The sequence below is a fragment of the Filicampus tigris genome, chromosome 10 (assembly GCF_054856515.1).
Source record: "Filicampus tigris isolate MCC_2025a chromosome 10, RoL_Ftig_1.0, whole genome shotgun sequence".
Lineage (NCBI taxonomy): Eukaryota > Metazoa > Chordata > Actinopteri > Syngnathiformes > Syngnathidae > Filicampus > Filicampus tigris.
The window spans coordinates 25,374,499-25,399,403 of record NC_141226.1 but is presented as its reverse complement, the minus strand read 5'-3'; the positions used below and the strand labels follow the sequence as shown (position 1 = coordinate 25,399,403).

The 24,905-nt window shown below is 44.6% G+C and overlaps 4 protein-coding genes across 4 annotated transcripts in view; 3 read left to right on the top strand and 1 right to left on the bottom strand.

Moving 5' to 3' along the window:
• The first annotated feature begins 1,764 nt into the window (after positions 1 to 1,764).
• Positions 1,765 to 5,220, top strand: LOC147141588 (uncharacterized). The gene is made up of 6 exons (XM_086043209.1): positions 1,765 to 1,791; positions 2,035 to 2,397; positions 2,614 to 2,673; positions 2,770 to 2,955; positions 3,729 to 4,701; positions 5,156 to 5,220. The coding sequence occupies exons 1-6, from the start codon at positions 1,765 to 1,767 to the stop codon at positions 5,218 to 5,220; spliced, it is 1,674 nt and encodes a 557-aa protein (XP_085899335.1).
• A 1,041-nt stretch (positions 5,221 to 6,261) lies between these two features.
• On the top strand, positions 6,262 to 8,102 carry LOC147141587 (uncharacterized). Its single transcript, XM_086043208.1, has 3 exons — positions 6,262 to 6,288; positions 6,611 to 7,583; positions 8,038 to 8,102. Exons 1-3 carry the CDS (start codon positions 6,262 to 6,264, stop codon positions 8,100 to 8,102), a joined length of 1,065 nt encoding a protein of 354 aa, XP_085899334.1.
• A 7,511-nt stretch (positions 8,103 to 15,613) lies between these two features.
• LOC147141586 (uncharacterized) lies at positions 15,614 to 19,896 on the top strand. The gene is made up of 3 exons (XM_086043200.1): positions 15,614 to 15,732; positions 15,957 to 16,868; positions 19,893 to 19,896. The coding sequence occupies exons 1-3, from the start codon at positions 15,614 to 15,616 to the stop codon at positions 19,894 to 19,896; spliced, it is 1,035 nt and encodes a 344-aa protein (XP_085899326.1).
• Positions 19,776 to 24,905, bottom strand: part of LOC147141585 (uncharacterized) — a 15,155-nt gene continuing 10,025 nt past the window's right edge. The window contains 10 exon segments of the mRNA XM_086042725.1: positions 19,776 to 20,431; positions 20,519 to 20,620; positions 20,736 to 20,918; positions 21,626 to 21,754; positions 21,842 to 22,039; positions 22,159 to 22,200; positions 22,631 to 23,845; positions 23,847 to 24,317; positions 24,500 to 24,517; positions 24,602 to 24,628. Coding sequence (XP_085898851.1) covers positions 20,327 to 20,431; positions 20,519 to 20,620; positions 20,736 to 20,918; positions 21,626 to 21,754; positions 21,842 to 22,039; positions 22,159 to 22,200; positions 22,631 to 23,845; positions 23,847 to 24,317; positions 24,500 to 24,517; positions 24,602 to 24,628 — 2,490 coding nt within the window. The 3' untranslated portion in view covers positions 19,776 to 20,326.

Genomic DNA, 24,905 nt, shown 5'->3' with positions numbered 1-24,905 from the left:
GCTTCCATCGAATCTGTACAAGACAGGAGGACTTCAGAACAGCAGTTACAACCCTATTTAAAGTCCTACGAAATCGAGGATACTCAAGGTCGTTTTTACGACACTGCCTGAAGACCTTCCAAAATCGGCGTGACAGAGATCGAACTATGCTGGTTCCACTCATCGCAACTTACTCATCAATGGGTAATATTCTTCAGGGTAAACTGAAACAAAATTTTCAGCAAATATTGACTCAGACGGCATGGATGCCTCAATCAACGCTTATATCGGCTTTTAGGAGAAATAAAAACTTAAAGGATTTACTTATTCGGGCTAAATTGCCACCGTTGGAAATACAAAAATCGCAGCCACTCAGTAGACACTTTTCGCGCCTTAGATTTGTAAGAAATGCCTGTGACAGGACCATCTATAAGATTGGACAGGGATTCAGCCCGAGGTCTACGAATTGTGTTTATCTGATTTTTTGTGGGAAATGCGGTGCTAAGTATGTGGGAGAAACCAGGAATTCATTGATGTTACGCTTGACACAACATAGGTACAATGTGAGTAACAAGAAGGAAATGGATAGACCACTAGTCCTCCATTTTATTGACCATGGGGTGGAATCGCTGCGGATTGCGGGGCTGCAGCGTAATGCCGCTTGGTCGGATAGCAAAAGGAAGGCTGTGGAACGGTGTTGGATTTGGCGACTTGGGACCCGAGTCCCACATGGCCTGAATGCCGAAGGCCGATAGTTACTGAATTTCTGATTAAATTTGACCCTAACCCTAATCTCAACCCTACTTTCTGGCTCTAAGAGAAATCCCTAATTTCAACCCTACTATGCAGCTCTAATCTTAACCCTAATCCTAACCCTAACCCTAATCCTAACCCTAACCCTAACCCTAACCCTAACCCTAACCCTAACCCTAACCCCTAACCCTAACCCTAACCCTAACCCTAACCCTAACCCTAAACCCTAACCCTAACCCTAACCCTAACCCTAACCCTAGCTCTAACCCTAACCCTAACCCTAACCCTAACCCTAACCCTAACCCTAACCCTAATGGTTTTCTTAACCCTAATTTCTATCCCCATCCATCCCCCACTTAATATAAATATATACTACAATGTAAACATAACTAAAAAAGAGAAAAAAAGTACAAAACAAAAATAAAACAGAATTAAAAAATATAGAAAATAAAAGAAAAAGAAAAAAACATTAAATTATGTTATTGCAATAGGCATGAGTTCCTAGTGGTTATTATGGGGTTAATTTGAGGGGGTATGTGGTTTTTTATTGAGGGCAAAAGTTTGTTGCATTTTAGTTTTTGTTTTGGAAGTTACAAGAGAGGAAAATATATTTTAGCTTTTGGGAACAACCTGTCAGTTGGCGTTTGGAGAGCAAAGAGGCAGCATCTATTGGAGTTTTTTTGTGTGTGTGCCAGACCTGAGGAAGGCTCGGTTGGAGCCGAAACGTTGTTGAGGCACACATATTCATTCGATTTTACTCTTAAAAACAATAACTTGGTTTTGGAATTAAGAACATTTTATGTTTACTTTTACTTTTACAATTTTTTTTGGGACATTTTGTTTATTACTTAAATAACAAAGGCGACTCCTAATTGGATAAATACAAGTAAAAATAACATATTTGATTATTAAATAGCATTTTTATTCATACTTAAATAACAAAGGCGACTCCTATTTGGATATATATATATATAAAATACAGTAAAATCAAAAAATAGTATAGAATGGATGGGGGCTGGACGGAGGTCCGCTATGGGCGGCGTCGCCAGCCCGTACGCCGTGAGGGGGACTTTGGCGATTGGGGTGGCCAAGGGAGGAAGGACCGTGCACCATCCTCCCGCTCCAGGAGGGGGAACTCTTTCCCCTATCCTGTGAGGGGGAGGGCTCAGACCCTTCCTCCTCACAGAAGCTTTGGAGGTTGCCAAACTAGACAGAAACCATCCAGACACTGAGCAGATCCCACGGCACTCCACGCCGGTTTCTGTCACCCATTCACCAACCCGGGCACCTAACCCTGTTCAGTTGGAGGAGGAGGTCCAAATTGGACCCCCTCGAGAACGCAGAGAAGCCAGGGGGAGACTCCCTTGGGAACCTATGGAGATTCAGGAGGCCCCAATCATGGGACCAACTCTGACAATGGCACCTCTAATTGAGGAGTATGTAGAGGCTCCTAGGACCTCCAGGACAAATAGAGGGGTGGTTTTGACTGAGAGGAATGTGGAGGATGAACTGTGGTTGAGTCCTCAAATCGAGAACCTCGAAGAGATGTTGGTGCTGGAAACTCCAGCCCGACCACCCACAGTCCGACACTTGCAACACTTATTAGAGGAAGTTTCCGAGTCCGAGGATGGTGGTGGTACTCTCATTACCTTGGAACCAGATCAGGTAGTGGTCCACAGATCGGGAGAGCGGACAGACGATCCCTCCCTGACCCCAAGTGATAGAGTCACTAGTCAGGCGCCCCAGCAATTTAGGGTGAATTGCCACCAAAACACCCAAAGGAAACTTACTGACTGGGATCTGGAGGTGACAAAAAAGTGGCTCATCATTGGGGACTCAAATTTGGCCCGAATTCCGGCTTTCTTTAATGCCGATTTGCAGGTGGAATGCTATCCGGGGAGCCACTTCCGTCATGGACAGGGGCTCATGGAGAAAACCAGGGTACCAGACGATTTGGTGGTTGAAAAAATTGTGTTGGCGTTTGGAATAAACAGCAGAGCCAACAAATGTAAGGAGACCACTGTCAAAAATCTCCAGGGAATTACCCGATCCACAAGACGGAAGTTCCCTTATGCGGAAGTTTGGATCCCCCTGGTCAATTTTTCGGAGGCTCTTCCGACAGATGAGCAGGACAACCTTCGCGATTTGAATAACCACATCCAGAGGAACATGGGATACATTCCCCTACTACCGGCAGCCCGATTTCAAGTGGAGGCTGACGATGTACACTGGACTAGGGAGACGGCGGAAGCGATGTTTGCTCATTGGATTGAGTTTTTAAACTTGACCGCCCTATAAGTCTCGATAATGAAGGGGCTACAGAAACACGATCCGTGGTGGCACATGATGTGGTGGTTTTGGCAAAGAATTTCACATTGTCTAGACCGCAATTGAATGTACTTCGCAAAGGGTTGTCCTTTATACCATCACTGGGCGTGGGAAAGGATCAAAAAGCACAATTCCAATGGGATCTCCAAAATTATCACAGAAGGCTTAAATTGATATCGTATTTCAAAAATTCAAGCTGTAGAAAGCCTTTACCCTTTGTGGGCCCGTCCACTTGGGCACCTCCAATAGAAGAATTACCCTGTGAAATTGGACAATTGCTAGAATTGGACACAATAGCCTTTGAGAAACATTGGGCACCAATGCCAGAAAAACATAACTTAACGGTGACGGAGGTGAGGGCCTTGCGAGAATTGATGCGAGCAAGACATATTGTCATTAAACCAGCCGACAAGGGTTCGGCAATAGTTATCTTAAGTAGAGAACAGTATGTAATGGAGGTGGAGAGACAACTAAATAATAAGGAATATTATAAAAAATTAGATAAGCCGATTTATTTTGAAACATTGCCAAAGGTGGCAGAAATTGTTGGTAGACTAAAAAAGAAAAAATTCATAAATTCTAAGCAGCAACGGTATTTGACAGGGGATTCGGAGCCGAGGGAACGTCGATTTTATATCCTTCCCAAAATCCACAAATGTCCCGAGAAGTGGACCATCCCATTTGAAGTCCCCCCAGGGAGACCAATAGTCTCCGACTGTGGGAGTGATACGTATACCACAGCTGAGTATTTAGACTACTATCTCAATCCACTTTCTGTCAGGCATCCGTCATATGTGAGGGACACATATCATTTTATAAAAATGGTGAAAGCCTTGAGGATCACCTCAGACTTCCTGTTTTTCTCGATGGATGTCGAGAGCTTATACACTAACATTCCGATCCCATCTGGGATTGAATGTGTAAGAAGGATTTTCCAAAAGTATCCCGATCCCAAACGTCCGGACAATGAACTACTGGAATTATTAAACATTAATTTGACCAGAAATGATTTTGTTTTCAATGGGAATTACTATCTGCAAATTAAAGGTACGGCAATGGGGAAGAAATTTGCCCCAGCCTATGCAAACATTTTCATGGCAAATTGGGAGGAGGAAGTATTAACCAAATGTAAACAGAAGCCAGTGTGTTATTTGAGGTATCTAGATGATATTTGGGGCATTTGGACAGGGACTGATCAACAATTTTGGGACTTTGTAGGGGTACTGAACTCGCATGATCCTTCAATTCAATTAAAAACAGAAATTAGTCGCCAATCAATAGATTTTTTGGATACAACAATATATAAAGGGGAACATTTTGCGGAGACTTCCAAATTGGACATAAAAGTACATTTCAAAATTACAGATACACATGCTTTGGTGCATAAATCCAGTTTCCATCCAAACCATACATACAAGGGGATTGTGAAATCTCAACTCCTTCGCTTCCATCGAATCTGTACAAGACAGGAGGACTTCAGAACAGCAGTTACAACCCTATTTAAAGTCCTACGAAATCGAGGATACTCAAGGTCGTTTTTACGACACTGCCTGAAGACCTTCCAAAATCGGCGTGACAGAGATCGAACTATGCTGGTTCCACTCATCGCAACTTACTCATCAATGGGTAATATTCTTCAGGGTAAACTGAAACAAAATTTTCAGCAAATATTGACTCAGACGGCATGGATGCCTCAATCAACGCTTATATCGGCTTTTAGGAGAAATAAAAACTTAAAGGATTTACTTATTCGGGCTAAATTGCCACCGTTGGAAATACAAAAATCGCAGCCACTCAGTAGACACTTTTCGCGCCTTAGATTTGTAAGAAATGCCTGTGACAGGACCATCTATAAGATTGGACAGGGATTCAGCCCGAGGTCTACGAATTGTGTTTATCTGATTTTTTGTGGGAAATGCGGTGCTAAGTATGTGGGAGAAACCAGGAATTCATTGATGTTACGCTTGACACAACATAGGTACAATGTGAGTAACAAGAAGGAAATGGATAGACCACTAGTCCTCCATTTTATTGACCATGGGGTGGAATCGCTGCGGATTGCGGGGCTGCAGCGTAATGCCGCTTGGTCGGATAGCAAAAGGAAGGCTGTGGAACGGTGTTGGATTTGGCGACTTGGGACCCGAGTCCCACATGGCCTGAATGCCGAAGGCCGATAGTTACTGAATTTCTGATTAAATTTGACCCTAACCCTAATCTCAACCCTACTTTCTGGCTCTAAGAGAAATCCCTAATTTCAACCCTACTATGCAGCTCTAATCTTAACCCTAATCCTAACCCTAACCCTAATCCTAACCCTAACCCTAACCCTAACCCTAACCCTAACCCTAACCCCTAACCCTAACCCTAACCCTAACCCTAACCCTAACCCTAAACCCTAACCCTAACCCTAACCCTAACCCTAACCCTAGCTCTAACCCTAACCCTAACCCTAACCCTAACCCTAACCCTAACCCTAACCCTAATGGTTTTCTTAACCCTAATTTCTATCCCCATCCATCCCCCACTTAATATAAATATATACTACAATGTAAACATAACTAAAAAAGAGAAAAAAAGTACAAAACAAAAATAAAACAGAATTAAAAAATATAGAAAATAAAAGAAAAAGAAAAAAACATTAAATTATGTTATTGCAATAGGCATGAGTTCCTAGTGGTTATTATGGGGTTAATTTGAGGGGGTATGTGGTTTTTTATTGAGGGCAAAAGTTTGTTGCATTTTAGTTTTTGTTTTGGAAGTTACAAGAGAGGAAAATATATTTTAGCTTTTGGGAACAACCTGTCAGTTGGCGTTTGGAGAGCAAAGAGGCAGCATCTATTGGAGTTTTTTTGTGTGTGTGCCAGACCTGAGGAAGGCTCGGTTGGAGCCGAAACGTTGTTGAGGCACACATATTCATTCGATTTTACTCTTAAAAACAATAACTTGGTTTTGGAATTAAGAACATTTTATGTTTACTTTTACTTTTACAATTTTTTTTGGGACATTTTGTTTATTACTTAAATAACAAAGGCGACTCCTAATTGGATAAATACAAGTAAAAATAACATATTTGATTATTAAATAGCATTTTTATTCATACTTAAATAACAAAGGCGACTCCTATTTGGATATATATATATATAAAATACAGTAAAATCAAAAAATAGTATAGAATGGATGGGGGCTGGACGGAGGTCCGCTATGGGCGGCGTCGCCAGCCCGTACGCCGTGAGGGGGACTTTGGCGATTGGGGTGGCCAAGGGAGGAAGGACCGTGCACCATCCTCCCGCTCCAGGAGGGGGAACTCTTTCCCCTATCCTGTGAGGGGGAGGGCTCAGACCCTTCCACCCAACTAAATAATAAGGAATATTATAAAAAATTAGATAAGCCGATTTATTTTGAAACATTGCCAAAGGTGGCAGAAATTGTTGGTAGACTAAAAAAGAAAAAATTCATAAATTCTAAGCAGCAACGGTATTTGACAGGGGATTCGGAGCCGAGGGAACGTCGATTTTATATCCTTCCCAAAATCCACAAATGTCCCGAGAAGTGGACCATCCCATTTGAAGTCCCCCCAGGGAGACCAATAGTCTCCGACTGTGGGAGTGATACGTATACCACAGCTGAGTATTTAGACTACTATCTCAATCCACTTTCTGTCAGGCATCCGTCATATGTGAGGGACACATATCATTTTATAAAAATGGTGAAAGCCTTGAGGATCACCTCAGACTTCCTGTTTTTCTCGATGGATGTCGAGAGCTTATACACTAACATTCCGATCCCATCTGGGATTGAATGTGTAAGAAGGATTTTCCAAAAGTATCCCGATCCCAAACGTCCGGACAATGAACTACTGGAATTATTAAACATTAATTTGACCAGAAATGATTTTGTTTTCAATGGGAATTACTATCTGCAAATTAAAGGTACGGCAATGGGGAAGAAATTTGCCCCAGCCTATGCAAACATTTTCATGGCAAATTGGGAGGAGGAAGTATTAACCAAATGTAAACAGAAGCCAGTGTGTTATTTGAGGTATCTAGATGATATTTGGGGCATTTGGACAGGGACTGATCAACAATTTTGGGACTTTGTAGGGGTACTGAACTCGCATGATCCTTCAATTCAATTAAAAACAGAAATTAGTCGCCAATCAATAGATTTTTTGGATACAACAATATATAAAGGGGAACATTTTGCGGAGACTTCCAAATTGGACATAAAAGTACATTTCAAAATTACAGATACACATGCTTTGGTGCATAAATCCAGTTTCCATCCAAACCATACATACAAGGGGATTGTGAAATCTCAACTCCTTCGCTTCCATCGAATCTGTACAAGACAGGAGGACTTCAGAACAGCAGTTACAACCCTATTTAAAGTCCTACGAAATCGAGGATACTCAAGGTCGTTTTTACGACACTGCCTGAAGACCTTCCAAAATCGGCGTGACAGAGATCGAACTATGCTGGTTCCACTCATCGCAACTTACTCATCAATGGGTAATATTCTTCAGGGTAAACTGAAACAAAATTTTCAGCAAATATTGACTCAGACGGCATGGATGCCTCAATCAACGCTTATATCGGCTTTTAGGAGAAATAAAAACTTAAAGGATTTACTTATTCGGGCTAAATTGCCACCGTTGGAAATACAAAAATCGCAGCCACTCAGTAGACACTTTTCGCGCCTTAGATTTGTAAGAAATGCCTGTGACAGGACCATCTATAAGATTGGACAGGGATTCAGCCCGAGGTCTACGAATTGTGTTTATCTGATTTTTTGTGGGAAATGCGGTGCTAAGTATGTGGGAGAAACCAGGAATTCATTGATGTTACGCTTGACACAACATAGGTACAATGTGAGTAACAAGAAGGAAATGGATAGACCACTAGTCCTCCATTTTATTGACCATGGGGTGGAATCGCTGCGGATTGCGGGGCTGCAGCGTAATGCCGCTTGGTCGGATAGCAAAAGGAAGGCTGTGGAACGGTGTTGGATTTGGCGACTTGGGACCCGAGTCCCACATGGCCTGAATGCCGAAGGCCGATAGTTACTGAATTTCTGATTAAATTTGACCCTAACCCTAATCTCAACCCTACTTTCTGGCTCTAAGAGAAATCCCTAATTTCAACCCTACTATGCAGCTCTAATCTTAACCCTAATCCTAACCCTAACCCTAATCCTAACCCTAACCCTAACCCTAACCCTAACCCTAACCCTAACCCTAACCCCTAACCCTAACCCTAACCCTAACCCTAACCCTAACCCTAAACCCTAACCCTAACCCTAACCCTAACCCTAACCCTAGCTCTAACCCTAACCCTAACCCTAACCCTAACCCTAACCCTAACCCTAACCCTAATGGTTTTCTTAACCCTAATTTCTATCCCCATCCATCCCCCACTTAATATAAATATATACTACAATGTAAACATAACTAAAAAAGAGAAAAAAAGTACAAAACAAAAATAAAACAGAATTAAAAAATATAGAAAATAAAAGAAAAAGAAAAAAACATTAAATTATGTTATTGCAATAGGCATGAGTTCCTAGTGGTTATTATGGGGTTAATTTGAGGGGGTATGTGGTTTTTTATTGAGGGCAAAAGTTTGTTGCATTTTAGTTTTTGTTTTGGAAGTTACAAGAGAGGAAAATATATTTTAGCTTTTGGGAACAACCTGTCAGTTGGCGTTTGGAGAGCAAAGAGGCAGCATCTATTGGAGTTTTTTTGTGTGTGTGCCAGACCTGAGGAAGGCTCGGTTGGAGCCGAAACGTTGTTGAGGCACACATATTCATTCGATTTTACTCTTAAAAACAATAACTTGGTTTTGGAATTAAGAACATTTTATGTTTACTTTTACTTTTACAATTTTTTTTGGGACATTTTGTTTATTACTTAAATAACAAAGGCGACTCCTAATTGGATAAATACAAGTAAAAATAACATATTTGATTATTAAATAGCATTTTTATTCATACTTAAATAACAAAGGCGACTCCTATTTGGATATATATATATATAAAATACAGTAAAATCAAAAAATAGTATAGAATGGATGGGGGCTGGACGGAGGTCCGCTATGGGCGGCGTCGCCAGCCCGTACGCCGTGAGGGGGACTTTGGCGATTGGGGTGGCCAAGGGAGGAAGGACCGTGCACCATCCTCCCGCTCCAGGAGGGGGAACTCTTTCCCCTATCCTGTGAGGGGGAGGGCTCAGACCCTTCCTCCTAACCTGCCAGTGCCTCCTCCCAGGTCCACTCGGTATGCCGGTCCCACGTACCGCACTTATGCAGCGGCGGTTCGCCAAAATCTTGGGGGATCGACCCGACATGGGCCTTCCCCACGGGCACAAGAATCTGATGTGCTACGTCAAGCGGCGGATCCCCAATTTGGGAGACTGGTACGAAAATTGTTTGCAGTTATCAAGGTGGTCCACCATCTACGCAATGTGGACCAGAAGGAGGGCAATCAGCAACCAAGAATGATTGCGAAGATGGTGGAAATGTTGGCATCAACAATTAAACCAGCTTTCCCAAAGCAACATTCGTTGGACTTTGTAGTGGGGAATGCAAAGAACTGGGGCTACACCACCTGCCTGATATTGATGGAACATTACCAGGATTGTTTGGAAGAATTTCTGGGGGAGCTACCAGACCTGCTCATCCCGGAGTGGAGGGCGGCCTATGGGGTGGCTGTCAGATGGGCTAAGAAGAAGTTGCCCCGTATCACAAGAGAGGTACTGCGTAAAGCGGAAGCTTTGGTGGTTGCCAGACTGGACAGTAATGATCCAGACACCGAGCAGATCCCACGGAACTCCACACCGGTTACTGGAACCCGTTCACCAGCCCGGGTACCTAACCCTGTTCAGTTGGAGGTGGCTCAGAATCATGGGGAATTCCAAATTGGACCCCCTCGAGAACGCAGAGAAGCCAGGGGGAGACTCACAGAAGCTTTGGAGGTTGCCAAACTAGACAGAAACCATCCAGACACTGAGCAGATCCCACGGCACTCCACGCCGGTTTCTGTCACCCATTCACCAACCCGGGCACCTAACCCTGTTCAGTTGGAGGAGGAGGTCCAAATTGGACCCCCTCGAGAACGCAGAGAAGCCAGGGGGAGACTCCCTTGGGAACCTATGGAGATTCAGGAGGCCCCAATCATGGGACCAACTCTGACAATGGCACCTCTAATTGAGGAGTATGTAGAGGCTCCTAGGACCTCCAGGACAAATAGAGGGGTGGTTTTGACTGAGAGGAATGTGGAGGATGAACTGTGGTTGAGTCCTCAAATCGAGAACCTCGAAGAGATGTTGGTGCTGGAAACTCCAGCCCGACCACCCACAGTCCGACACTTGCAACACTTATTAGAGGAAGTTTCCGAGTCCGAGGATGGTGGTGGTACTCTCATTACCTTGGAACCAGATCAGGTAGTGGTCCACAGATCGGGAGAGCGGACAGACGATCCCTCCCTGACCCCAAGTGATAGAGTCACTAGTCAGGCGCCCCAGCAATTTAGGGTGAATTGCCACCAAAACACCCAAAGGAAACTTACTGACTGGGATCTGGAGGTGACAAAAAAGTGGCTCATCATTGGGGACTCAAATTTGGCCCGAATTCCGGCTTTCTTTAATGCCGATTTGCAGGTGGAATGCTATCCGGGGAGCCACTTCCGTCATGGACAGGGGCTCATGGAGAAAACCAGGGTACCAGACGATTTGGTGGTTGAAAAAATTGTGTTGGCGTTTGGAATAAACAGCAGAGCCAACAAATGTAAGGAGACCACTGTCAAAAATCTCCAGGGAATTACCCGATCCACAAGACGGAAGTTCCCTTATGCGGAAGTTTGGATCCCCCTGGTCAATTTTTCGGAGGCTCTTCCGACAGATGAGCAGGACAACCTTCGCGATTTGAATAACCACATCCAGAGGAACATGGGATACATTCCCCTACTACCGGCAGCCCGATTTCAAGTGGAGGCTGACGATGTACACTGGACTAGGGAGACGGCGGAAGCGATGTTTGCTCATTGGATTGAGTTTTTAAACTTGACCGCCCTATAAGTCTCGATAATGAAGGGGCTACAGAAACACGATCCGTGGTGGCACATGATGTGGTGGTTTTGGCAAAGAATTTCACATTGTCTAGACCGCAATTGAATGTACTTCGCAAAGGGTTGTCCTTTATACCATCACTGGGCGTGGGAAAGGATCAAAAAGCACAATTCCAATGGGATCTCCAAAATTATCACAGAAGGCTTAAATTGATATCGTATTTCAAAAATTCAAGCTGTAGAAAGCCTTTACCCTTTGTGGGCCCGTCCACTTGGGCACCTCCAATAGAAGAATTACCCTGTGAAATTGGACAATTGCTAGAATTGGACACAATAGCCTTTGAGAAACATTGGGCACCAATGCCAGAAAAACATAACTTAACGGTGACGGAGGTGAGGGCCTTGCGAGAATTGATGCGAGCAAGACATATTGTCATTAAACCAGCCGACAAGGGTTCGGCAATAGTTATCTTAAGTAGAGAACAGTATGTAATGGAGGTGGAGAGACAACTAAATAATAAGGAATATTATAAAAAATTAGATAAGCCGATTTATTTTGAAACATTGCCAAAGGTGGCAGAAATTGTTGGTAGACTAAAAAAGAAAAAATTCATAAATTCTAAGCAGCAACGGTATTTGACAGGGGATTCGGAGCCGAGGGAACGTCGATTTTATATCCTTCCCAAAATCCACAAATGTCCCGAGAAGTGGACCATCCCATTTGAAGTCCCCCCAGGGAGACCAATAGTCTCCGACTGTGGGAGTGATACGTATACCACAGCTGAGTATTTAGACTACTATCTCAATCCACTTTCTGTCAGGCATCCGTCATATGTGAGGGACACATATCATTTTATAAAAATGGTGAAAGCCTTGAGGATCACCTCAGACTTCCTGTTTTTCTCGATGGATGTCGAGAGCTTATACACTAACATTCCGATCCCATCTGGGATTGAATGTGTAAGAAGGATTTTCCAAAAGTATCCCGATCCCAAACGTCCGGACAATGAACTACTGGAATTATTAAACATTAATTTGACCAGAAATGATTTTGTTTTCAATGGGAATTACTATCTGCAAATTAAAGGTACGGCAATGGGGAAGAAATTTGCCCCAGCCTATGCAAACATTTTCATGGCAAATTGGGAGGAGGAAGTATTAACCAAATGTAAACAGAAGCCAGTGTGTTATTTGAGGTATCTAGATGATATTTGGGGCATTTGGACAGGGACTGATCAACAATTTTGGGACTTTGTAGGGGTACTGAACTCGCATGATCCTTCAATTCAATTAAAAACAGAAATTAGTCGCCAATCAATAGATTTTTTGGATACAACAATATATAAAGGGGAACATTTTGCGGAGACTTCCAAATTGGACATAAAAGTACATTTCAAAATTACAGATACACATGCTTTGGTGCATAAATCCAGTTTCCATCCAAACCATACATACAAGGGGATTGTGAAATCTCAACTCCTTCGCTTCCATCGAATCTGTACAAGACAGGAGGACTTCAGAACAGCAGTTACAACCCTATTTAAAGTCCTACGAAATCGAGGATACTCAAGGTCGTTTTTACGACACTGCCTGAAGACCTTCCAAAATCGGCGTGACAGAGATCGAACTATGCTGGTTCCACTCATCGCAACTTACTCATCAATGGGTAATATTCTTCAGGGTAAACTGAAACAAAATTTTCAGCAAATATTGACTCAGACGGCATGGATGCCTCAATCAACGCTTATATCGGCTTTTAGGAGAAATAAAAACTTAAAGGATTTACTTATTCGGGCTAAATTGCCACCGTTGGAAATACAAAAATCGCAGCCACTCAGTAGACACTTTTCGCGCCTTAGATTTGTAAGAAATGCCTGTGACAGGACCATCTATAAGATTGGACAGGGATTCAGCCCGAGGTCTACGAATTGTGTTTATCTGATTTTTTGTGGGAAATGCGGTGCTAAGTATGTGGGAGAAACCAGGAATTCATTGATGTTACGCTTGACACAACATAGGTACAATGTGAGTAACAAGAAGGAAATGGATAGACCACTAGTCCTCCATTTTATTGACCATGGGGTGGAATCGCTGCGGATTGCGGGGCTGCAGCGTAATGCCGCTTGGTCGGATAGCAAAAGGAAGGCTGTGGAACGGTGTTGGATTTGGCGACTTGGGACCCGAGTCCCACATGGCCTGAATGCCGAAGGCCGATAGTTACTGAATTTCTGATTAAATTTGACCCTAACCCTAATCTCAACCCTACTTTCTGGCTCTAAGAGAAATCCCTAATTTCAACCCTACTATGCAGCTCTAATCTTAACCCTAATCCTAACCCTAACCCTAATCCTAACCCTAACCCTAACCCTAACCCTAACCCTAACCCTAACCCTAACCCCTAACCCTAACCCTAACCCTAACCCTAACCCTAACCCTAAACCCTAACCCTAACCCTAACCCTAACCCTAACCCTAGCTCTAACCCTAACCCTAACCCTAACCCTAACCCTAACCCTAACCCTAACCCTAATGGTTTTCTTAACCCTAATTTCTATCCCCATCCATCCCCCACTTAATATAAATATATACTACAATGTAAACATAACTAAAAAAGAGAAAAAAAGTACAAAACAAAAATAAAACAGAATTAAAAAATATAGAAAATAAAAGAAAAAGAAAAAAACATTAAATTATGTTATTGCAATAGGCATGAGTTCCTAGTGGTTATTATGGGGTTAATTTGAGGGGGTATGTGGTTTTTTATTGAGGGCAAAAGTTTGTTGCATTTTAGTTTTTGTTTTGGAAGTTACAAGAGAGGAAAATATATTTTAGCTTTTGGGAACAACCTGTCAGTTGGCGTTTGGAGAGCAAAGAGGCAGCATCTATTGGAGTTTTTTTGTGTGTGTGCCAGACCTGAGGAAGGCTCGGTTGGAGCCGAAACGTTGTTGAGGCACACATATTCATTCGATTTTACTCTTAAAAACAATAACTTGGTTTTGGAATTAAGAACATTTTATGTTTACTTTTACTTTTACAATTTTTTTTGGGACATTTTGTTTATTACTTAAATAACAAAGGCGACTCCTAATTGGATAAATACAAGTAAAAATAACATATTTGATTATTAAATAGCATTTTTATTCATACTTAAATAACAAAGGCGACTCCTATTTGGATATATATATATATAAAATACAGTAAAATCAAAAAATAGTATAGAATGGATGGGGGCTGGACGGAGGTCCGCTATGGGCGGCGTCGCCAGCCCGTACGCCGTGAGGGGGACTTTGGCGATTGGGGTGGCCAAGGGAGGAAGGACCGTGCACCATCCTCCCGCTCCAGGAGGGGGAACTCTTTCCCCTATCCTGTGAGGGGGAGGGCTCAGACCCTTCCTCCTAACCCTAACCCTAACCCTAACCCCTAACCCTAACCCTAACCCTAACCCTAACCCTAACCCTAACCCTAACCCTAACCCCTAACCCCTAACCCTAACCCTAACCCTAACCCTAACCCCTAACCCTAACCCTAACCCTAACCCTAACCCTAACCCCTAACCCTAACCCTAACCCTAACCCTAACCCTAACCCTAACCCCTAACCCCTAACCCTAACCCTAACCCTAACCCTAACCCTAACCCCTAACCCCTAACCCTAACCCTAACCCTAACCCTAACCCTAACCCTAACCCTAACCCTAACCCTAACCCTAGCCAGTGGCTGATCGTGGTTATCATGCCTATACCTAACCCTAACCCTAACCCTAACCCTAACCCTAACCCTAATTTTGATTCTCTTAACCCTAATTCTTAATATAACTCTAATTTCTAACCCCTATCTCTACCCTACGTTCTAGTTCGGTCATTTTTTCCAAAAATAAACAAATAAATACAAATAAAAATACTATAAAACAGAAAAAACAAACAAAAATATATATAAAACTGTTAAAATAATAAAAACGTAAAATGTTCAAATAGGGTTGATTTAATAACAATATATATGTAATTTGCAAAACTTGGTTATTTGTTTTAGCAAAGTTTCATTTTTGTTTCCACTTTTTGTGGACGTCATTGTTTTTCTATGAAACACACACATTGGTTTGGTTTTGTTCAGTCTGAACGGAGACAAGGAAGAGACAACATCAGCAGTTAATACAGTGTGCTAAAAACCTGATGAAGGCTCCTAGATGAGCCGAAACGTTGTTGAGGCACACATATTCATTCGATTTTACTCTTAAAAACAATAACTTGGTTTTGGAATTAAGAACATTTTATGTTTACTTTTACTTTTACAATTTTTTTTGGGACATTTTGTTTATTACTTAAATAACAAAGGCGACCCCTAATTGGATAAATAAAAGTAAAAATAACATATTTGATTATTAAATAGCATTTTTATTCATACTTAAATAACAAAGGCGACTCCTATTTGGATATATATATAAAATACAGTAAAATCAAAAAATAGTATAGAATGGATGGGGGCTGGACGGAGGTCCGCTATGGGCGGCGTCGCCAGCCCGTACGCCGTGAGGGGGACTTTGGCGATTGGGGTGGCCAAGGGAGGAAGGACCGTGCACCATCCTCCCGCTCCAGGAGGGGGAACTCTTTCCCCTATCCTGTGAGGGGGAGGGCTCAGACCCTTCCTCCTAACCCTAACCCTAACCCTAACCCTAACCCTAACCCTAACCCCTAACCCTAACCCTAACCCTAACCCTAACCCTAACCCTAACCCTAACCCTAACCCTAACCCTAATTTATAACAGCGAGGCAGCAACGATATCTGATAGGGAATTTGGAACCTAGGGAACGGCGATTTTATATTCTCCCCAAAATTCATAAAAGTCCCGAAAAGTGGACAATACCATTCGAGGTTCCCCCGGGGAGACCGATAGTTTCGGACTGTGGGAGCGACACGTATGCCACGGCGGAATATCTGGATTACTACCTCAATCCACTTTCAGTCAAACATCCGGCATATGTGAGAGACACGTATCACTTTATAGAGATGGTGAAGGCCTTGAGGATTACCTCTGACTTCTTGTTCTTTTCGATGGATGTGGACAGTTTGTACACCAACATTCCCATTCCTGCTGGTATAGATTGTGTGAGAAGGATCTTTCAAAAGTTCCCTGATCCTAAACGTCCGGATGCGGAATTGCTGGAATTGTTAGAGATTAATTTGAACAGAAATGACTTTGTTTTCAATGAAAGTTATTACTTACAAATTAAAGGCACGGCGATGGGAAAGAAATTTGCCCCGGCCTATGCAAATATATTCATGGCAAATTGGGAAGAAGAGGTACTGGCAAAATGTGAACAGAAACCAACATGTTACTTAAGATATCTTGATGACATATGGGGTATTTGGACGGGGACGGAACAACAATTTTGGAAATTTGTCAGTATTCTGAATTCGCATGATTCTTCGATTAAATTGAAAACGGAAATTAATCGGCAATCTATTGATTTTCTGGATACAACAGTGTTCAAAGGAGAAAGATTTGATCAGACGTCTGTGTTGGATGTAAAAGTTCATTTTAAAGTTACAGACACACATGCCTTGGTGCACAGGTCGAGCTTTCATCCAGCCCATACGTTCAGGGGTGTCGTGAAATCACAAATTCTTCGCTTCCACCGAATTTGCACAAGACAAGAAGACTTCAAAGAAGCTGTACTTACCTTATTCGGAGCCCTACGGACTCGGGGTTACTCCCGGTCATTTTTACGACGCTGCCTGAAAACATTCCAGGATAGGCAAGATAGGGATCCAACTAGGTTAGTTCCATTCATTGGAACCTACTCCTCAATGGGCAATTTACTCCAAGGCAAATTGAGGCGGAATTTTCATCAAATTTTGTCCTCGGCGACGTGGATGCCCCAAGCGAGGGTAATATCTGCCTTCAGGAGGAATAAAAATCTGAAGGACTTCCTCGTTCGTGCTAATTTGCCGTCATTAGAAAACAAAAAACCTCAACCATTAAGTAGACACTTTTCAGACCTTAAATTTGTTAGAAATGTCCAAGACAAGACCATCTTTAAGATCGAGCAAGGTTTTAACCCGAGGTCGGTGAACTGTGTCTATTTAATATTTTGTCGTAAATGCGGCGTGAAATATGTGGGGGAAACGAAGAACTCTCTGATGTTGCGCTTGACACAACACAGATATATAATAAAAAATAAAAAAGAACTGGATAGACCACTGGTCCTCCATTTCATGGCCCACGGAGTCGAATCCCTCCGCATTGCGGGACTACAGCGTAACGCGTTTTGGTCTGACGAGCAGAGGAAGGCCATGGAACGACGCTGGATTTGGCTACTTGGGACTCGAGTCCCATGTGGTTTAAATACTGGGAACCGATAATCCCTATCTTTACTCATACTTTTTTGCCCTAATCTCAACCCTTCTTAAAATGAAGTCTTAATCCTAAATTCTAACCGCAATCAATATCTTAATCTGACCCTAAAACTAACCCTAATCTCAACCCCAGTCTCAATCTGCATCTTTTAAAATCCCTAATCTCAAACGCTAATCCCAATCTCAACCCTCGTTTCAATTTGAATCCTAATCCTACTTCTTAATATAACCCTAACCCTAATCTCAACCCTAATTTCTATTCTAATTTTAACCCTAATTCTTAATCTAACTTTGATTCTAATTTCTAACCCTAATCTCAACCCTAATTTCTAACCCTAATCTCAACCCCAGTCTTTGAATCCTAACCCTAACCCTATTTCTAACCCTAACCCTAATTTCCAACCCTAATCTCAACCTTCATTTCTAACCCTAATCTCAACCCTAGTTTCAATTCTCTTAACCCTAATTCTTAATCTAACCCTAACCCTAATTCCTAACCCTAATCTCAACCCTAATTTCCAACCCTAATCTCTATCCCTAATCTCAACCCTAGTTTCAACCTAGTTTCAACTCTAACCCTAACCCTAACCCTAACCCTAACCCTAACCCCTAACCCTAACCCTAACCCTAACCCTAACCCTAACCCTAACCCTAACCCTAAAACTCTAACCCTAATCTCAAACTAATATTAAACCTAATTTCTTAATCCAACCCTAACCCTAATTTCAACCCTACCTTTGATTATATTTGACCCTACTTTCCAATTCTAACTGTTAATCATTTTTTTAAAAAATCAAAAATACTAAAAATATTATAAAACAGAAAAAAACAAACAAAAAACATATATAAAACTGTTAAAATAATAAAAACATAAAATGTTCAAATAAGGTTGATTTAATATAAATATATATGTAATTGCATTTAACTTGATGGTTGGTTAAAGCAAAGTTGAATGTTTCATTTTTGTTTGCACTTTTTGTGGACGCCATTATTTCTTTATAAATACATGCACTAGTTTGGTTTTGTTCAGTCTGAATGGTGACATAGAAGAGACAAGGTCTGCAGTTAGTATAGTGTGCTATCAACCTGAAGAAGGCTCTAAATCAGCCGAAACGTTGTTGGGGCACACTAGTTTTTGATTAATCATTTTTTGACTGTTTATGTCTGTTTGTTTCATTTCTTTTCTGTTTATGATTAATTAAATAGCAAAGGCTACACCTATTAAAAATAAATATAAGTATAAAATAATAACTTATTATAAATAATACTCTGTTTATTATTAATTAAATAGCAAAGGCTACACCTATTAAAAATAAATATAAGTATAAAATAATAACTTATTATAAATAATACTACTAATTAGTGATTACTAAATATTGAAAAGAAAAAAATAACAACAAAACCAAACAAGAGAAGATGGACGGCGGCTGGACCGAAGTCCGATATGGGCGACGTCGCCAGCCCGCACGCCGAGACAGGGATGGTGGTGCTGGGAGGGGCCCGGGGTGGATGGACAGTGCGCCTCCCTCCCGCTCCAGGAGAGGGGAAAGATTTCCCTATCCTACGAGGGGGAGGGCTCAGCCCTTTTATCCTAACCCTAACCCTAACCCTAACCCTAACCCTAACCCTAACCCCTAACCCTAACCCTAACCCTAACCCTAACCCTAACCCTAACCCTAACCCCTAACCCCTAACCCTAACCCTAACCCTAACCCTAACCCTAACCCTAACCCTAACCCCCTAACCCTAACCCTAACCCCTAACCCTAACCCTAACCCTAACCCTAACCCTAACCCTAACCCTAACCCTAACCCTAACCCTAACCCCCTAACCCTAACCCTAACCCTAACCCTAACCCTAACCCTAACCCTAACCCTAACCCCTAACCCTAACCCTAACCCTAACCCTAACCCTAACCCCCCCCCTAACCCTAACCCTAACCCTAACCCTAACCCTAACCCTAACCCCTAACCCTAACCCTAACCCTAACCCTAACCCTAACCCCTAACCCTAACCCTAACCCTAACCCTAACCCTAACCCTAACCCTAACCCCCTAACCCTAACCCTAACCCTAACCCTAACCCTAACCCCCTGACTTTTTACTCTACAACACCCGTGTCATATCTGCGTACGGGTCCAAATCCCGATCCTCACGTGAATTACATAAATATAACGAAGGCCCGGCCAGCAGACGCTCGCACCGGAGCCCCACCTCCCGAGGGGGGCCCCGGTAACCCGCGTCCGACCAAAGGAGAACTCGGCCTATGTTTTTAGCTCATCAACTTTCAAAACATACAGTGACAAATTAAACTTGACATAGACATTTTTATTGAGACAATTCAACACTGTGATATGATACCATTTTCCATTTGCACATTTCATCTCTTGCGTAATGATTTCACGTTTCGTCTCTGACACGCAGGTGAACTTCGACTCTTTCACAAGACAATCGCCTTTCTCTCCGTTACACGAGCATGTTCAAAGAACAATAAGATTGCGTGATGATACAATATATATAATTGGAAATAACTATGAAATATCACAACTTGTTGCCACACTACACTAACCAACAAACAAAATATGAGCACAGTCGCACACATAAGTGTGATCAAGTACATCACTTCAGTTGCGTTCGAGAACGAAGTCATGACTCCGAAGAATTCTTGAACACAGCGTTATACTTGAGGGGGACAATATGCTTTATAGCCTCTCGAGGTGGAACATGCACACAAACACGTACCAATGTTTTGATTCCTTGAACTCGTGCAAAGGGGGGAGCGCGGGGCTCAGGTTGATCCTGGGAAAAGTCCAGCAGTGTTTTACAAGGCATCGCGTACACGCGGGCAGGAAGGCTTCTCATTCCAAACGCCGAGTAAAGTTTTCTGGGAAAAGTCCCTTTTGAGCTCCAGCTCCCAGCACCATCCAGTCGCTTTGCTTGAATCCAGTCAGCCAGCCGGCTTCCTGCAGCGGCGGGCGGCACAGAAAGACACGGCTCCGTCATTTGACATCCCTCCGCAGACACGGGCGACGGCGCGCGACTGTGCTCACCTGATCCTCCGCTGAAGCGGTGGGGACCACCAAGACCACATCACCTTGCTTCAGGTCCAGCTCATCACTGTTGGCAGCCTCAAAGTCGTGCATCGTCTCCACCTGCCCAATTTTCACCGCTTTCATTGCTTCAAGCAGCGTTCGGCTTTTCGATAAGGCAAAGGTGTCCGCCAACCTTTCCTTCAAAGCAATTTCAATACTTGTGAAAAAGTCTGACCTTGTACAGGAAGTCGCCAGGGAGACCCCCGGGAGACGAACCCGGGGCTTTGTTTGGAGGTTTGTCGTCCGCCGCGCAGTTGTCACCAATAGCCGAGGGTGAGATGATGTCTGCGTCGCGGTCGTCATCGCCTTCGTTGCTGGAGGCGGGCTCAATCACCACAGATGGGATGGGCATCGTTTCCTGCGCAAGGACGCACCAATTGACTTTGGCGCAGGTCCAAATTTGATTTGATGGCAAATGCGTCGGGATTAAAAGCCACAAAGAGGAAGACTATCGCGCTCAGGTTTGTACATTTTGGGTCGAACGAGAAGGAGGGCGGGCAGCGTCCTGGCAGGAGGAGCGCTTTCAACTTGACGTCTGACTGATGTTTCCCTGACGTTGGTCCGAGTGTGACGTGCGCACTTTGCAGGGATCGTCACGTTAGGATGACAACTGGCCGCAGGGCTTTCGCTCACTCAATTTCGGCTATTTTCAGTCACCACGCGCCTTTTGTTCGGCCGGTGAGCCGAAGGACCGCCTATGTTATAACCAAATATGAAGTCCCTGATCTGGAAAAACAATTATTCGAGTCAACAATGTCTCAGCCTTGTCGGCACGAAGCAGGGAGGGACTGCACAGGTTTCAGCTCTTTTCCGTCCATTTATGTCTCGGGATGCGTATCGTTCAAGCGCTACCGGGGAAACTTTCCGTTTCCGTTGATTATGGCAACGGCAAAAGCGCGAGTGTTTTTCCTGAAGCCGACCACATTTCCCGTGAGCGCCAGCTCGTAGTGTCATGAAATCCCGAGACTATAGATCTACTTCCAAAATGTATCTGGATCCAGATGACTATTTGTGCAACCGCTTGACAAAATAAAATGGAGTAAATGATGCACGGCGTCCCCCCACCGTATGCAGGGTTTCCCCCAGCGCAATACAAGCGTGGCGGGCGGCGGTCTCGGCTTCATGCAGCCGGAGTGCGATGACCGACGAGCCGTGCATTTGGCTTTTGGACGGTGGTTTTACCGTCGCTGCCTGCTGTGGATTTATTTGGCATTGGATTGAACAATTAAGAAGATGGCCTACAGTGAGTGAAGTTAGAATGAATAGTGTTGTTGAACTCACAGAAGGATTTTCTTCCAGTGCTGGGCCACGACTCTCTCCTTTATTTTCCTCAGCAGCAGCAGCAGCAGCAGCAGCAGGGGGCACCGGCAGCAGTTCATCGTCACCCGCCAGAGAAGCCGGAGGCACTTGTTCACTAGCGGGAGGCGCTGGATCGGACGTCTCCAAAGCATCGGCCGATGCAGGATTGACTTCGTTCTTCTTCAAAGACAAAGTAGGTCCACGTTCAATTCTTTTTCTTGACTGCATTTGATAGGTCTGATAGTAATTGCCTAACAGCCGACAACGCACTGCATGCAACTCAGTAAGAGGCTACTCACCATTTGATCAAAGTCAGCAAAGAATGAGGTGCCAGTGGCTTCCTTCGGAACGCATGTTGAAGAAGAGACAAGACTCTTAAACGGTGGTAAAACAAAAAGTCAAGAGGGCAAAGAGACACGTCAAGAAGGAGCACAGGGAAAATGTTATGAAGGAAGCTGCGGGGAAAGGATCATTCTGAGGCCTGAAGGAAGCTGCAGGGAAAGGATCGTTCTGAGGCCTTGGAGACAGACGGATAAATGGATGGCCGAAAGGACAGGATTTGCTGAAATTGCCAAACGGGATGATTGCCGATCGAAGAAATCGGCGAAGGAAAAACGACCGCATGCTTGCGAGCCAAGCTTCTATCAGGCGTCAGTGAGGGGAAGGGTGAGGAGGCGAAGGAAAGATCAGGTTTGGGCCGGTGGGAGGTTTCCAATCTCGACGGACGTCTACTTGCTGCCAAACTAGCGCGCCAAACGCGGGACCGTGTACCTCTTGCTTTTCTCTCGCTACATCTTGGTACAACTTTCCCAATCTCAGGTTTGCAGACTCATCTTCGGACATGTCCGAACTTTCAGGTTCCTTGCGCACTTTGGTCACATTTACACCTTGAACGTCCGCGGTTGAGCTCGCGTGTTCGCGAGAAGGGTCCGAGCAGCTGCTCTTGCCAGCTTGCTTCCGGGACACGTCGGCCTTGACCGCAGCATCTGTAGACGCTGCACAAAGACTGCTGCTGGCAGAAGGATCCCGCCCGCTCCCGCCATCCGCAGAGCCCACAAAACCCTCTGCATCGGAGCTGCCTTCGAATGTCCAAAAATCTGCCTTCTTTCCAGCAAAAAGAACGCAGCCCAACGAATCGCGGTCTGGTATTTCGGCAAAAGGATCTGAACTAAAGCCACCTGCTTGTCGTGGTTTGGCAAAAGGGTCGGAACCAAATGCGCCTCCTCCCTCGATGTCAGCAAAAGGATCAGAATTGAAAGCTCCTCCATCCCATGATTCAGCAAAAGGGTCGCAATCAAACACATGCCCTCCCTGTAGCTCAGCAAAGAGATGGGAATCCAACACTCCTCCTTTCTGTGTTTTGGCAAAAGAATCTGATTGGAGCACTCCCGCTCCTTCTCTTCCTCCTCCTCCTCCTCCTCCTTCTCCTTCTCCTCCTCCTTCACCTTCTCCTCCTCCTTCTCCTGCTGCTGCTACTGCTCCTCCCCGCACTTCTGCCACATCTAATGCAACTCCTTCCTTTGTTTCATCACAAAGACTGTTACAAATTGTGCTTTCGCCGGCCAAGTCAAACGTAGCCCGTTCCCGCTTTTCTGTCAACGGATCGCCATCGAGCGCGCCTCCCTCATGCGCTTGGGCCCAGGTTAACGCCGACTCCTCATTTCCGGCATCTGCCAACACCGTGTCCGTTGTTTTTTGCTCAAGATTCTGATCTCTCTCTTTTGCGGCGCCGGCCCCACTTGCCGAAGTCTCCTGCGACCCCGCTGCATTTCTAGCATCGGGGCGATGGTCCCGCCAGTGTTGATCGTCCGCGCTCGGCCGGCCCCCGCCCTGCGCCCCATGGCCCGCTTCTTCGGCGCTTTCATATTCCGAGCCATCGGGAGAGCCGGACCGCTTCTCCCTTGCGTGTCTGGAGCCGTCCTCGATCCGCTCACCAAACTCGTTGGTGAGGATGAGCCCGGGGTTGGATTTCCCTCCCCCCCCCCCCCGCTGGCACATTTGCCTCCAACTCTGCCTGCCCGGCTGCCAGTTCATCAGCAGCACCATAGAGAAGGTCGGGGTGCGTTTGAGACGGCGCATCTCGGCCGCTAACCTCTTCCTCTGCTGCCTCACTGTCCTTGGGCGCGGGAGGAGGAGGAGTTGTGACTCCATCTCCATCTCCATCTCCAGCCTGATGCCCTCCCTCTGCCCCTTCCGGAGCTCCTGCGGCGGCCTCCCGTGCGGCGGCCTCCCGTGCGGCGGCCTCCCGTGCGGCGGCCTCCCGTGCGGCGGCCTCCCGTGCGGCGGCCTCCCGTGCGGCGGCCTCCCCTGCGACGGCCTCCCCTGCGGCGGCCTCCCCTGCGGCGGCCTCCCCTGCGGCGGCCTCCCCTGCGGCGGCCTCCCCTGCGGCGGCCTCTCCGTTGGTGACCGCTGAACCAAAGTCAGCTGACCAGTCGGCGACAAAGCCGCTTTCTGAAGCCTGAGCAAACGCAGGGAATGACATGTTAAAGTTTGATGACGCCACTCTAACAAAGTGCTGCTGGACAGTCCGCTCGCTATTTGCATTGCATAGTTTGTGGTCTTTAGCATGTGGTCAGTCTTGTAACAAGTACTACAACCAAACAAGTTCTTGCTCAATTCAGCTTCGACGTGCGTACTTACAGTCTGGGCTGGCTGAGCCTAGAAGGGAGTAGGAGGACACAGTTGATGTCTGAAACGGTTTCACTCACAACTCAAGTGCAGCAAAGCCAAATATGTACTCACCGACCAGGTGTCCCAAGGCACGGCGGTCTTGTTGGGAAAAAGAGGGGCTTCAAGTTTATACAACGTTCAAATTCAGCGGAAAGGCATTGGAAAGCGGCGATGCCGCTCGACTGTCTCGATTGTTCAAAAGCTTCGCATTCGAGCTCAAATGATATTGACATGACAAGACGTTGAAATGGTATTTACAATCAACCCAAAACAAATGCATCGCAAACAATTTGCCTGATACGCCAATCTTTCATCGAAAAATCACCTCTACGTTGCAGAAAGCTTTTCGCTGGCGTCGGGTTGAAACCGTCCGTCA